Raw genomic sequence first — 13,234 nt, 5'->3', positions numbered from 1 at the left:
GAAAGCAGACTTGCTCTGGAGAAGTGGAGAGGGGAAAAACACCCCAAGAGTAACTAAGAGTGAGATTTTTGAGGAGCTGCAGCCTAGAGAGGAACGTCCTGGGAGAAAGGCATTTTGAAACCAGAACTCCAGAGCAGATGCCAGCCACGTGCCTTCCCAGCTAACAGAGGTTTTCCAGACGCCATTGGCCATCCTCCAGTGAAGGTACCTGATTGTTGATGCGCTACCTTGGATGCTTTATGGCCTTAAGACTGTAACTATGTAACCAAATAAACCCCCTTTTATAAAAGCCAATCCATTTCTGGTGTTTTGCATTCCAGCAGCATTAGCAAACCGGAACAGGACGTTTCAATTTACTTCCACTAAACCTTATGAAGCACCCATGGTGTATTAGGCACCATACGTATCTCCTGGGACACAAAAATGAGTAAGACATATTTCTTCCCTTTTAGGGAGGATAAAAATTAATCATTTAGCTCTTAGTATATAGTACAGTTGATTAAGTTAATTGCATAATTCTGTACAAACAACAGATTTTTTTTCCAGAATTACTCCTGTTGGCCTCATGAATAGTTGTCAGCCTATAAATAGGGCTCTCCCTCCACTTTTTGCTTACTTTCCTCCATTTCTCCAGGGATAAATAAAATCACCATTGTTTCTTGCCTAGCAAGGTGGGTTACTTGCATTTCTTTTAAAACATAATATTCCAAAATAACTTTTTTCAACTTGACGTATGTATAAATATAAAGTTTATTCAGCATAGTGTTTAGAAAAATAAGTTCACATCATTTCAGAAAACAAATACAACACTTAAATGTCCAGGCATAAACCCCTATTACAGTACAACATACATACTTTAGATCTCTTTGGTTGGGTAATTAAGCACAGAAATGTTCTGGGACATGCTCTGTGTGCCATCACCTAACAGTGCAGTAAAGACTTGTTACCCCATCCCATGATATACATTCTGTAGATTTACTTTGTGTAAGGCACAGTAAAACCATATTGAGTACATAACTGGTTGCCTCTAAACATACAGTACATGCAACAAAAGAATAAATTTTTTTTGAGAACTCTGAAAGCCAAGAGTCACATGCTAAACAATTTTGATTAATAAAATGTATGGTGGTAATAATTATATTAAATTAACATGAAATGTATCAGTTAGATACAAAATAACCATTAGGTTCTATCATCTAATAATTTTAGGAAGATTTTGAAACATCTTTTGTAAAATTTAATTCTTTTCCCCAAAGTTTTACTAAATTAGTTATATTTTTATGATGAGATGAACTGTTGAAAACATTTTAAAGAATTAAGAACTTGTGGATATGTACTAATGCACACTTGTCTAGCATGTAGCAGGGCAGGTTGCAACATATGCCCAATAATCTGACTTTTATCATGCAAGATACCAAGGGCATACACAGGGAGATTTAAGGTCAGTGTGCAATTTACTACTGATTTTTATCTATGGCTATACCATCTATCTGCCTTTCTTAACACAAGAAAGGCACTGAAGCATGTATATAATTCAAAGAGTCTTTTCACTACCATAAATATACATGATATAAAGCAGTACAACACAGGTGCTCTTACTTGATTGAGGAACAAATGCACCTTCTCTTTAAACAATAGACTGTCCTTTATTAGATGTAACTAAGAGCTAAATGCCAAATTCTGGCTGACAGAGTGCATAGATAGGTTCACAACAAAAATCCCACAGCCAACAGCACGTTGGGCTTTATAGGGAGAGTTATTTACCCTTATTCTGATTCCTTTTCAGGTATCATAGAGGGTCATTTGCAGCATCTTCAAGCCTTGGTTTATGTCAGAGGGAAGTTCTGCCACATGAACTCCAAGAGTTTTGAGTCTGGCCCTCAGTATTGCAAAATTTGCAATTCTGTGCAAGGAGATCATGGGGTTTGTGTTATTCTATTCACATATACATGGGCTACATACAAACTGGCCCTTATTTTACTGAAAGAATAGTAAAGAACAATAAGTTCTTTATAATGTGTGTTGATTCTTGCTTGTTATGTTGTGTAGGTAATCGTAGGGTTATAATTACAACATGTCGGGAATATGAATAGGTTTCCTAGGTAAGTAAAGTTTTGTGCTATCTCTTCTTTTTCTTAAGGGAGAAAAGAGGAAGAACTCTGAGTAAAAGAGAAGCTTAATATATTTTTGGAAGACATATCAAACTTTTACAGTTATATATATATATCACAAATAATTTTAAACCTCCCCATCTCCCTTATTGAAAGGGTATTTAAAAATAAGTAACAAATTCTTGAAACCTGCAGCAATCAAGTGTAAAATATCATTTTCATGTAAACTACACTACAGAACCATGTAATCAGTAATCTTTAGTAACATTATCAGCACACACCCAAAGAAAAAACAAGCTGCATAAGTAATAGTAGAGTGGAAGAGAACTCTAAAACACCTGAATTTGTAAAACAAAAACAAAAACAAAAACAAAAACCATGTAGTTTTAGCAGTTTAGGAATATCCACTAATTCCATATAAAAAGTGATATGTTATTTATCAAAATGATGGGAGAGGAATTCTTTGTGCACTCTTAATCTATGCTTTAAAGTTCCATTTGCATAACAACAAAAGTTAAATCCTCTGTGGCCCTTATTCAACATGCTTGGCTGATGGGCATGTAGAAATCTACTACCAACATTAAGGAAACCCTTTGTTCTGATATTAAGGAAAATAAGATGTAACATTTTTATGTTCAACAACTTTAAAACATCTCTGAAAAGATAATTTTCTCACCTTTCTGGCTTTTTAGAGACCAGAGAGTAACTTTACTCACTGCATATATGTATTTGCATTATTACATTTTGTGTTCAGAGTCCTGATAAAATCTATAACCACGGCTTACAACAGTATCAAACAAGCTTCTTACAGAAACCCAAAAGATTTACTTTTAAAGACATAATGTGGTGCAAACAAAAGTCATGTGTCATAATGTAACAACTAATTCAAAACGTTTAGAACACTTAGAAGTTTCAACAGGAAAGATTTTTGCTCAATAGAATTCATATCTTCTTTCTGTAGTAAAAAATGGTTGCTTTGATAGCCTACAGGATTGATTTTATTTGGTAGGCTACAATTTAATTGGTGCTATTTTCATTGTAATGAAAAGTTTCAACAATATTTGGTTGTTCATCTATTTCCATCATAAACATTATACATATGTAGATAGAATTTAAGTTCTTTAGATTTAAAGTAATTCTGTGGTGACATAACCCTGCTGGAAAATAGAAAAGAACCATCAGTGCTTTTGTCGACACTTCTGTACTTTAGCAAGAATAATAAAAAGGCCACAAGGTAAAAAGGCACATAGCATTCTATAGAAAACATATTTAAATGAATCAAAGTTGCTAAATAAAGAACAAGTATGTGAAAAAATGTACCAAAAATTCCAATATTGGGAGTTAGGTTTCCTGCTTCAGTATTATTAACATTGACCTTAACAGACTCCTGATAAAAACTATTACTTTTAAAATCCTACAAAAAGGAGTAGTTTGTTGGAAACAACTATGTTCACTTCCTGTTCAAACAATAAAAATAAATTAAACAGTAAGAAAACAGTTCTCTTTTCAGTTCATAGTGCCTGAATTGTAAGAGAAACATACAGTATAAATAAAATTCACTGTAATTACTCAAATCCTGCTTACAGTACTGATATATTTACATTCATACTGAAGTTTGTTTTAAAGTTTTTAGTGGAGTTCCAAACTCTTTCAGCTACACTGAATTACTAGCAATCACATTTGGAAATGTGTAGAAACTTAAACCAAGATTTTTGGGAAAATGGTGAAAAACAGAAATGTGTGTGTATGTGTGTGTGTGTATTTAAGCTACTTAATTTCAAAAATACACCCTTAGATTGGAGTTACATTTATGCTTCTTAACCTCATCAATGCCCATGGAGTAAAAGTAAACAAAAAGAATTGCATTGTTTCAAACACTCTGTACCTCTATTTAATATGCTGTGTTAGGTGCATACATTTTTAATTTAAAAAACTATTTATCAAGGTCCATTTTGATCCTAGAATTATATTAAGTGAACCAAATGATATACTTTGACTTGATACATTTCATCTTGTTCTTTTGTTTCCATCTACTTAAAAGAGAACATCACATGTGAGCAAAAAGGTTGCAGTAAATGCAGTTCCACTCCTGTATAATTGTGTGGTCTTCATAACAAACCAATTCAAAATCTCTTTAATCCATTTAAATAAAAAACTAGAGTGTTTTCTTTTAAATGGGAAAATGCTTTATGTCCTCAGGGCTTCTTGAAAAGATCTGTCCACTGATGGCAAAAAAAAAAAAAGAGAATTAAGGTTTATAAATCTTGCATATCTTCATCCAACTGGACAGTCTGGAGCTTGGCAAGCTCTTTTTTGTCTGTTTCTAGGTCTTCACAGACAGTTTCACCCATGCCATCTAGGACATACTTGGATTTGGAGTCCAGCATCATTATGTTGCTTGTTATTTTGCTCTCAGAATTCGGTAAGAAATTCTCCTTTATGTTAGCTACTGATTGTAGAACCAAACGATGTTCTCTGGCAAAATCCTGGTGTACTGCTGGGGAGGGGTGACCCACCTGGTTTTCAGCTGTAGGAACTATTTCCCCAAGGGATGCCTGGGTCATAGGGATTGACATTAGGTCTTGACCAGTAATAAGGGAGCAGTTCTGAAGAGTTGCATAGTTAGTGTTGCTGACAGATGTTGTAGTGGATTTGCTTGTCACAGGGGCAGACATTGGCTGGTTATCGGCAATTTCAGGGTTTAGCTCAGTGGGATTTAGTAGTGTAGGGGAAGTCAGGGAAAAATTGTGAGTTGGAGACACATTAACTAATGAGGAGGTCAGTGGATGGAGACCACTCCCCGAGATATTTTCAGAAGACAGGTTTGCATTTACTTGTGTGTTCTGACTGACAGGCATCAACTGAGAAAATACCAGGCTCCTCTCCAAGCCTTCCTGTTTAACAGATCCTATAGTCTGTCCTGAATTAGGAACAGTGTACACCACTGCACTGGGAGCAAGAGAGCTGAAGAAAACCTTTCCTTGCTGAACTGTGGTGGACTCACTTGTAAATGTGCTCCCATCTGAAGTGCTTGAATTTTCTGAAATATTACCTAGAAAGAATAAAGTACAGATTACCATTGAAGGAAGTGATAGGGAATGAAATTACTTCTTTACACACATGATTTTTCTGAGGCTTAGTGTCTACGAAGAAGCAACACTTCTTAATACTAACTTTTGCCCAATCCTGGTAGAGTTGAATCACATTGAACACAGAAACTACAGATTCCCAGGCTCCATTCCTTGAGAGCTTACCTCAGTAAGTGTCAGGTCTGCCCTAGAATCTGTATTTTAATTCCTTGGTTTACCAAGGGTGGAAAAAAAAATTCTTTCCAAGTTCTTTCAGTCAAGTTTCTGGTTCATTATTACTGACTTGCTATCTCTCAGTTAGCTGATAGTGCTAGCTCTGCCAGTTAGAACTAGAAAACACAAATACAAAATAAAGTGCCTTTGTTCAGGACGGCTCACGAACTGACATAAAATATAAATGGAAATGTAGAAAACATTATATAAAATGAGTTACCCTGGAGCTTAAAGTTAACCATATAAACCTGTACAGACAAGTTTCAAACTTTTACCAAACTAACCATAAAATAATATCAAGTCAACAAAACATTCAAAGTGTGTTTTTTTTCTTTTTTGTGTGTGCCAGTTTTGAATTTTCAAACAGTGCTGTAGTGATAGGAAGAATTAATGATAATACTGAAATGTGCTTTTCAAAATCTTTTCAAAATAGATTAACATAAAGAAACAGAGCTAATGCTTCTCTAAAAGGTTTGTACCTTTTGAGGCTCTCACTATAATGGTCTGTAGAGACCAGAGTTAGAAAAAAAAATTAAGTGGAAAGCTGAGAAGATCTTCCAATCAGATAACTCAGACAATGTAGATGAATTAGATCTCCCTCCCTGCCCCCTCAAATAAAACACTTTCTGAGTCTTTGCATAGGCACAGTGAAACAATGGCAATTAGATGATCCAGGCTCTCAAATGCTGCTATTGAAAGAAAGGTAGATTTGGGGAGAGTTTTGTAACAGAATTATTTAGGTGGGCTGTTGACTCTGATCTTAAATTAGATGTTCCGTGAACTCTGTATTTTATTTTGAGAAAACAGCCCAATGTTAAAGGTAATTCACCTAAAAGGTTTTCCTTCTTGAATTATTATAATAATTGTGATTATATTGTCACCTGTATTGATAAATAAGTGCCACAGGGCTGTATATATGTCTTCCAAACATGTTTAATAACTCTAAATACAAAGGAATGTCTTTAATAAAAAGAAAAAAATTGAAAACACTATATTTACTTGATGTCTTTTCCAACATTTAATCACCAAAAGTATTCACTGAAATACTGGTGGTCAAGAAAAGCATTTCGAGGTAGGTTTGAGCTTTGTTTCAGGAAAAACAAATGCTTTTATTTGAAAAGGTTTAACTTCAACTTAAGCATACTTTGAGATAGTCTCTCAGGCTGCTAAAATGTAGCAAAAAACATCTCAAATAGATACTTATTTTTTGTATGTATGTGTGTGTGTGTGTAGATGTGAACAAAATTGTTATTTTCTGATAAAGCCAAAGTAACATAATAGATGCTAGGTTTTCCCCCACTACTGTCGTATATATAATGTGTAGAAATTATTACATTTATAAATGAAGGGAAAAAGCAGATGTGATCTAAAATTTGATTTTTAAGTAGAATTGCAATTCAATTATAAATTGAACAATAATTTAAAAATCAGTAACAATCATATCAGTACAAAGTATATAACTTTAAAAAGTAATGATGATAAAAAAACCTTATTTTCCCAGATTACAAAGTGAGTAAAAGATAAAGATATTATGCTTTTTCATATAAATCCCAACTACAGGAAGATAATTTACCTTGTCCAAAAATTGTTAAAAAAGGCTAACTATCTGTTTTAGGGAAAGGCTGAATCCTCAAAATGTGCTTTATTGTGAACTGCAATTCTCAATCTCTATAAAGGACCATTGCTTCCTGGACCCATCTGGTTAAACTTATGCCTCCATCCTAATCCAGATGGCCTAAGGATTGACAGTGGTCATTTGATCTTAGTTATTTTAACTGAAAATGCTATTCCTACTTCTATTCCCCTTCCTATTAAATGTTTCATTAAAAAAATTAGCTTTTAGTTCATACTAATTTTCTTTGGTAGCGGTTTTCTAGATTATATATCAAAAGTATCTCTGCTTTTCTCCTCCTCTTTCAATACACATACCATATTTTTTGCTCAACTTTGTCTTTAAAATGTTACCTACTGTCAGGAAATTTTCTTAAACAAGGAAAAGGGGTTAGATCAACATGAAATTATTATAAAACTAAGCATTTTGGCTTTCCCTATGTTTTTCATATTTTTGTTCTATGTTGGATTTTGACTCTGCCTAACTCTTCCCATAACGAGGAATAATGAAGAAATTAATAGTGTGCTGGAACAATAAACAAATGAACAGTGTGCTGCAGAATTGCGGTATTTTAACACCATTTTACCTACAGGGAAACAAGTACGAATGAAATTTACTCCAGAATAGTTTTTGTCATTAATGCCTCAAATAACCTGAAGTAGAACATAATAGTGGAACAACAGTTGTGCATAAATTGATTTTTTTTTTTTTTTTTGTAAAATTATCTTACAAGAAGCCAATATTTAAGGGCAACAACTATTTATTTTGCTTTTGTAAAAATCTTAAATTTCAGATTTCCTTACAGGAAGGCAAACTAACATTAACACCTCCAACTCTAATTCAAAGGACTCTAACCTCTACTGCCAAATTCTTACCATTCCTATTTCTGTGTAGACAAAATTACATAAAGTGACCCAGACTTGCTAAAAGTCAGTGAAAAACTGAATTATCATCCTCAGGTTTCGGGAATTTCGGATCAGTGCTTTCTCTAGCAGATTGAGCTGCCTTTAGCAAAGCTACAAACATGAAAATTAAGGCTAATGGCTGTCTTCTTAAATAAATGTACACATTTTTAGGGGGTGAGCATACCTGCAGCACAATAAAAACCAAATAACATATTCTACTAGCTTTTCTTTAGGTCTGTCAGTCTGAGTTATAGCAGGAACATGACTCACACAATTGATGCAGTCTTTTTAGCTTGCTCTTCTAAAATATTTTTTTTGTCAAATAAATAATGCTTAGGCAAACTATACATTCTTACCAACTGTGAGACTGACTTTGTGTTTTAAGCAATATTATTAATTTTTAATCTTAAGATGTCAAGCAGTGGGTAATTTTGTAAGCATTGATTGACTTATATTTCCATAATTGTAGAACTGGCAAGACTTGCTATGAACTGTATTTTTCCATTCAGTTGTTAGGCAAATAAAAGCTCATCCCCATGATGTGAGGGAATCAGGCAAGCTGGGTTTTACATGGATGTTGTGAGGAACAACAACTGAATTCAGGCTATTCTGCAGCTGTGGCAGCCAATAAGGTATCTGAACAGTAACATCAATCATATAACTCAGAAAATGCATCATTTACAGCAGCTGACCAACACGTTCACCATTACATTATGGTACAAAATGAGACTTTTACCTTGTGAAACTGCCACTGAAACAGGAGGCAGCTGCAGTGGAGAGAATCCAATGCTCCCATTAAGAAACTGGTTGTTTGTTCCAGAATTGGGGATCTGGACAATACCATATTGGTTAATTTGCACTGGTGTAGTAAAAGTTACTACAGAACCTCCATCCTGGGAAGCCACTGTTTGAATGCCTTCTCTCTTCACTTCAGTGCTGGGTATCAGCCCTGGGAATGATGCAGGGGCATTGGGGCTATAGGAGGTGGTGGCTGCTGAGTTAGCTGCAGAACTCTGGAGGACTTTGAATTCCTTCACATCCTGGGAGGCAGACCCCAGTATGTCAGTCATGGATATACCATTGCTCACAATGTTTGATGCCATTTTTGGTGGGTTCAATGACACTGTCTGTGTATTTCCCACATTTAATCCATTAAGGATAACTCCATTGGGTCCCTGGATAAAAGAATTACCATTAAGGAAGACAGATGAAGTACTTGCAGGTACCAAGCTTCCATTCAACAAAACACCAGAAGGGCTTAATGATATCTTAGCATTTCCAATTTGTTGCATATATACTGGCTCCATGTGACTGGAAAGGCTGAGGTTGGTGACACCATCAGATGATCCCGAGAGTGGGTGAGGAGACAAATCCTCATGCCCCTTGCTGGATTCATCTTCAGTGCTGGGATTGCCATCTGACTCACTGCATAGAGGGAGAAATCAAACATTCAGAAGGTCAGGAGGATGACATTTTACATAGTGCCATTTGTTTTAGAAAACCAGCCTCTAAATCCATTAAAGGCAGTATTTAAGGAAAGCACAGCAGGATGTCTGTTAGTCCTGTTCAGGCTACAGGCCTTTCTGGGAAGATGAACCCGTGGATTCCAACCATTTATAATAACAATAAATGCAGGGAAAGTCAGAGATATGGAAGACATAAATTCAGCTTTTAGAGCTTAAAAGAAGAATTGTATATAGGTTTTTATGGCATTGAAGTACTATTCCCTACTGTTAAATATGCTACTTATGACATAGAAAGAAATTCATTAAATAAGGCAGTTAATCTTTCCTATTTAGGAACTCCTTCCCCTGCCCTCAAACCAATTCAGATTAGTGTTATTTTGGAGGTAGATAAAACTGCCAATGGAGCACGAGGTGTGACGTGTTCAGCTTTATTATATTTGCCAGTTAGTTAACAAGAGATTATTTTCTCACCTGCTCCCAAACTTCTACTCCACCAGAATGACAACTCTCTCATTCAACAAAGTGGCTGTCCTTGTTGTAGGCAAGGCACTTTCAACCCAAGGACAGTTACGTGCAGTCGCCTTTGAATCCAAAGGAAGCCATAGGGGCCTATTTAACATACACCATCCAGTGCCCTAGTGAGGTGGGAGGGAAAGGGTGTGGGTCACTCAGAGGCCTTGTAACTTACCAGATCCCTTTTCCAGCGCCTTCAATCAAGGACTGTGATCCTCAGCTACCTACTTTGGGGGAAAGACCAATCGGGGTGGGAGTAGTAGTGGGGGTTTCCCATTTGGTCTGAGGCTGGGCGGCGGAGAAAGAGGGAGTGGGAACAGAGGCAATTTGAAAGCGCCGCAGGACTCGGCCCAGCAAAAGATCCTACATCCCTGCAATGCCCCGCGGTGGGTTCGCTTTCAAGCAGAGGGGAGGGGATTACTCCGGCTTTGGGCTGCGAGGCCGGGAGCGTAGAAAGCGCTTTGATTTATGAGCTGAGGCTGAACCGCCGTAGCCGTCTGCTAGGGTGACTCACTGGGGGTGCGGGTGGGAGGTAGATCCGGAGAGGGGCCTAAACCAAGCAACTGAGCAGGGGACCGGGGTGTGGAGGGGTGGGGGCGAAGTTCGCACCGTACCGCGTCGGAGGGCAGGGGAGAGCCGGAGAAAGCGCCCGGCCAAGGAGCAGAGACTGGCGGGCAGTTGGCCTACGCGTTGCGTCTGCTCCTCAACCTCTGCCTCGGGCCCTGAGATTCCTTCGGGGTTTCAAACGCCGGAATCCGTGGCCTCTAGCGGGAGCCGGGGCAGGTAGTGCGGCGTAACGAACGCGCCTTGCCTGGGGTCTGCGGAAGGGTGCAGGCGTGTCGCGGGGCGCGTTTTGTTTGGGTTACTTCGACGCCCCGCGCCGCACTGCGCCTCCCACTCTCCTTTCCTCACTACTGTTAGCAGCTTCAGAGCCGACGGGGACCCTCAGGGGCGCAGGGGTAGGAGCGACAAGGGTCCGCCGCAGTGGGTTCTGGAATGCGCTGCGTGGTCACCTTTACTGCTCCAGACGGGTTCCCCAGTTCCCAGTCTTTCCCTAGCAGAACCTTCGGGGTACTTTTGGATTATTTGTCTCCTGTCTCCGCGGGGCTGGAGACATCTCTTAGGACGCCCTTCTCTTTAGTTTACCTCGCCCCACAATACACACACAGACACACATACCAAGTGTCTGACTCGGGAGAGCGCACAAAAGAGGTGGAAAACTCAATATTTTCTACCAGAGAGGGGGAAAATCCTGCCAGTCAAAAAGTTCAAACCCGATAGGGTGGGCGCTAGAGGAGGTGCTGAGTTGATAGCGCCCCCAACTCCTTTTCTGCAGCCCGTCTTATACCATCTTGTCCCCCCACCCCCACCATTCGCACCGGGAGAGAGCCAAGCAATGTTTGGGGGCCGAGGAAGTGGCCCTTCAGCCACGCTACCCCCGGCGGCGCTGAAATCCGATCCGAAGGAGTTCAGAATCAGGTTTCAAAACACTGTAGAGCCCAGTCGCACCAGCACCCCAGGTTGCCGCGGCCGCGAAGGGAACCGCAGCAGGCAGGGTGAATGATTAACTCTGTCACATAAAACCTCGACGTTCCCAGACCCTTTCTGCGCTGCCAGCTCCCACCTAACACTCCCCTCCCTCCAAAGCCGCCACCGTCGTCTCCAGCGCAGGCCTGGGGGGCAGCCCAGTTACGGGAGTCGGGGAGAGCGTATGCGAGCCGGGCGGAGTCTGACCCCGCGGAGGTGCAGACCCCGGCCGGCGCCAGCAGCCTCTGTGGGCCTCGGGCGGCAGCGAGAGCGACCTTCCGGCGCCCGTACACCTCTTCTTCGCCCCGCCAGAACAGGGGAGAGAGTGGCAACTTCAAAGGCAGCGGGATGGGGGTGGAAAATCCGGCCGCAGTGACCAGCCGTGGTGGGGGCGGGGACTGAGTTCTAGGCAGACAACGAGAAACTTCTGGGGGGAGGAGGGGGAGGGTAAGGAGGGAGTTTCCCCCGCCCCTCAACGCCGCCGCCCCCCCCACCCCGGTCGCGGAGAAAGGTGGGGGGCGGGGAGAGGTGGGCAGCCGGACCAGGCTGGTGGGGAAGGTAAGCGCCATGTTTGCGAGCGCTTGGAGGAAAGAAAGCTGGGAAGGGGGTGGGGGAGTGGAAGGTGGAGGAGGAGGAAAGTTGGCGCTCACCTTTTGGACTGGGTCTCGGAGGGATTCCGGTCGCGCTGCCGGCGGTTCTTGAACCAGTTGCTGACCTGGGTGAGGGAGAGGCCGGTGATCTTGGCCAGGTGTCGCTTCTCGGCGGGCGAAGGGTAGCGATTCTGCTTGTAGAGCTCCTTGAGCGCGTTGCGCGACTTCTCCTTGAAACAATACACCGTCTCCTCTCCGTCCCAGATGGTGCGGGGCAGGGGGAATTTCCTGCGCAGCCGGTACTTGTCCACGGCGCCCAGCGGCCGGCCGCGGGCTCGCTCGGCCTCGGTGTAGCGCGCCTTGTACCAGAGCTGCTGCAGCAGCGGGTGGTTGGCCGACTCGAAGCTGTGGCTCTCGAGGATGCTGTAGAGCTCGGGGTAGATGCCCTGGTGGAAGGCCACCAGCGCCCGCGCCTTCAGCAGGCTCTCATTGCCACGTAGCAGGTCGCTCTGGGGCAGGGACCACAGGAACCGGGCCAGGCGGTCCAGGTTGCCCCCCTGCTGCAGCGCCTCACACACGCAAGCTACGTGGTCGGGCGAGAAGGCCAGCGGGGTCTGCGCGGCGGCGGCGGCGGCGGCCGTGGCGGGGTGGTGCCTGCCCAGAAGTTCCGAGTGGAGTTGTACCTGATCCGCCGCCGCTCCGGCCGCCGCCGCCGCCACTGCCCCTTCCTCTCCGCTCGCCCTGGCGGCGGCGGCGGCCGCGGCGTCCCCCGGCTCCAGGGGGAAAGGGGCTGGAGCCTGGGGACTCAGCCCCGCCGCCGCGCCCCCCACAACTTCTCGGGGCGCCTCTTGCCCTTCCGAGGCGCTTTCCATCCCATTCTCCTGCTTGATGTCCGCTGCACTTGCAATCTGCCCGGTGGGGGAGGAAGAGGACATTTTTTTGTTGTTTATTTTCCTCCCTCCCTCACTCCCTCGTACTTTTTCCTCTTTCTTTCCCCCTCTTTTACTCCTCCTTCTCCGTCTTCCTCCCCCTTCCCCCCCTCCGGAAAGCCCACTCCCTCCCTCCCGGTTTCGGCTGGATCTGGCCGATCAGGTTTCCCCCCGGCCACGCAGTCACCATTAAGATAGCTCCTAGAGCAAAGTAGTGTAAACGGATAGCTGCTTTCTGCCGTTCCCCCAACGTGACTCCTCGGGTTGCTGCATACTATA

General features: G+C 42.0%; 1 protein-coding gene across 1 annotated transcript; it reads right to left on the bottom strand.

Moving 5' to 3' along the window:
- Window positions 1-765: 765 nt before the first annotated feature.
- Window positions 766-12,961, bottom strand: SIX4 (SIX homeobox 4). The gene is made up of 3 exons (XM_037835302.1): window positions 12,087-12,961; window positions 8,667-9,355; window positions 766-5,163 (listed from the first exon to the last, which is right to left on the bottom strand). The coding sequence occupies exons 1-3, from the start codon at window positions 12,959-12,961 to the stop codon at window positions 4,367-4,369; spliced, it is 2,361 nt and encodes a 786-aa protein (XP_037691230.1). The 3' UTR covers window positions 766-4,366.
- Window positions 12,962-13,234: the final 273 nt, after the last annotated feature.

Source organism: Choloepus didactylus, chromosome 4 (assembly GCF_015220235.1).
Source record: "Choloepus didactylus isolate mChoDid1 chromosome 4, mChoDid1.pri, whole genome shotgun sequence".
NCBI lineage: Eukaryota > Metazoa > Chordata > Mammalia > Pilosa > Megalonychidae > Choloepus > Choloepus didactylus.
This window is presented reverse-complemented; position numbering and strand designations above follow the sequence as displayed.

What these genes read in the sequence shown, in the direction of transcription:
- SIX4 (XM_037835302.1), bottom strand. Translation starts at nt 12,961, where the DNA reads ATGTCCTCTTCCTCCCCCACCGGGCAGATTGCAAGTGCAGCGGACATC. An exon ending in TCCGAGACCCAGTCCAAAAG is followed by an intron (nt 9,356 to 12,086) that starts GTGAGCGCCAAC and finishes CCCTCTATGCAG; the next exon opens with TGAGTCAGATGGCAATCCCA. An exon ending in TTCAGTGGCAGTTTCACAAG is followed by an intron (nt 5,164 to 8,666) that starts GTAAAAGTCTCA and finishes TATTCTTTCTAG; the next exon opens with GTAATATTTCAGAAAATTCA.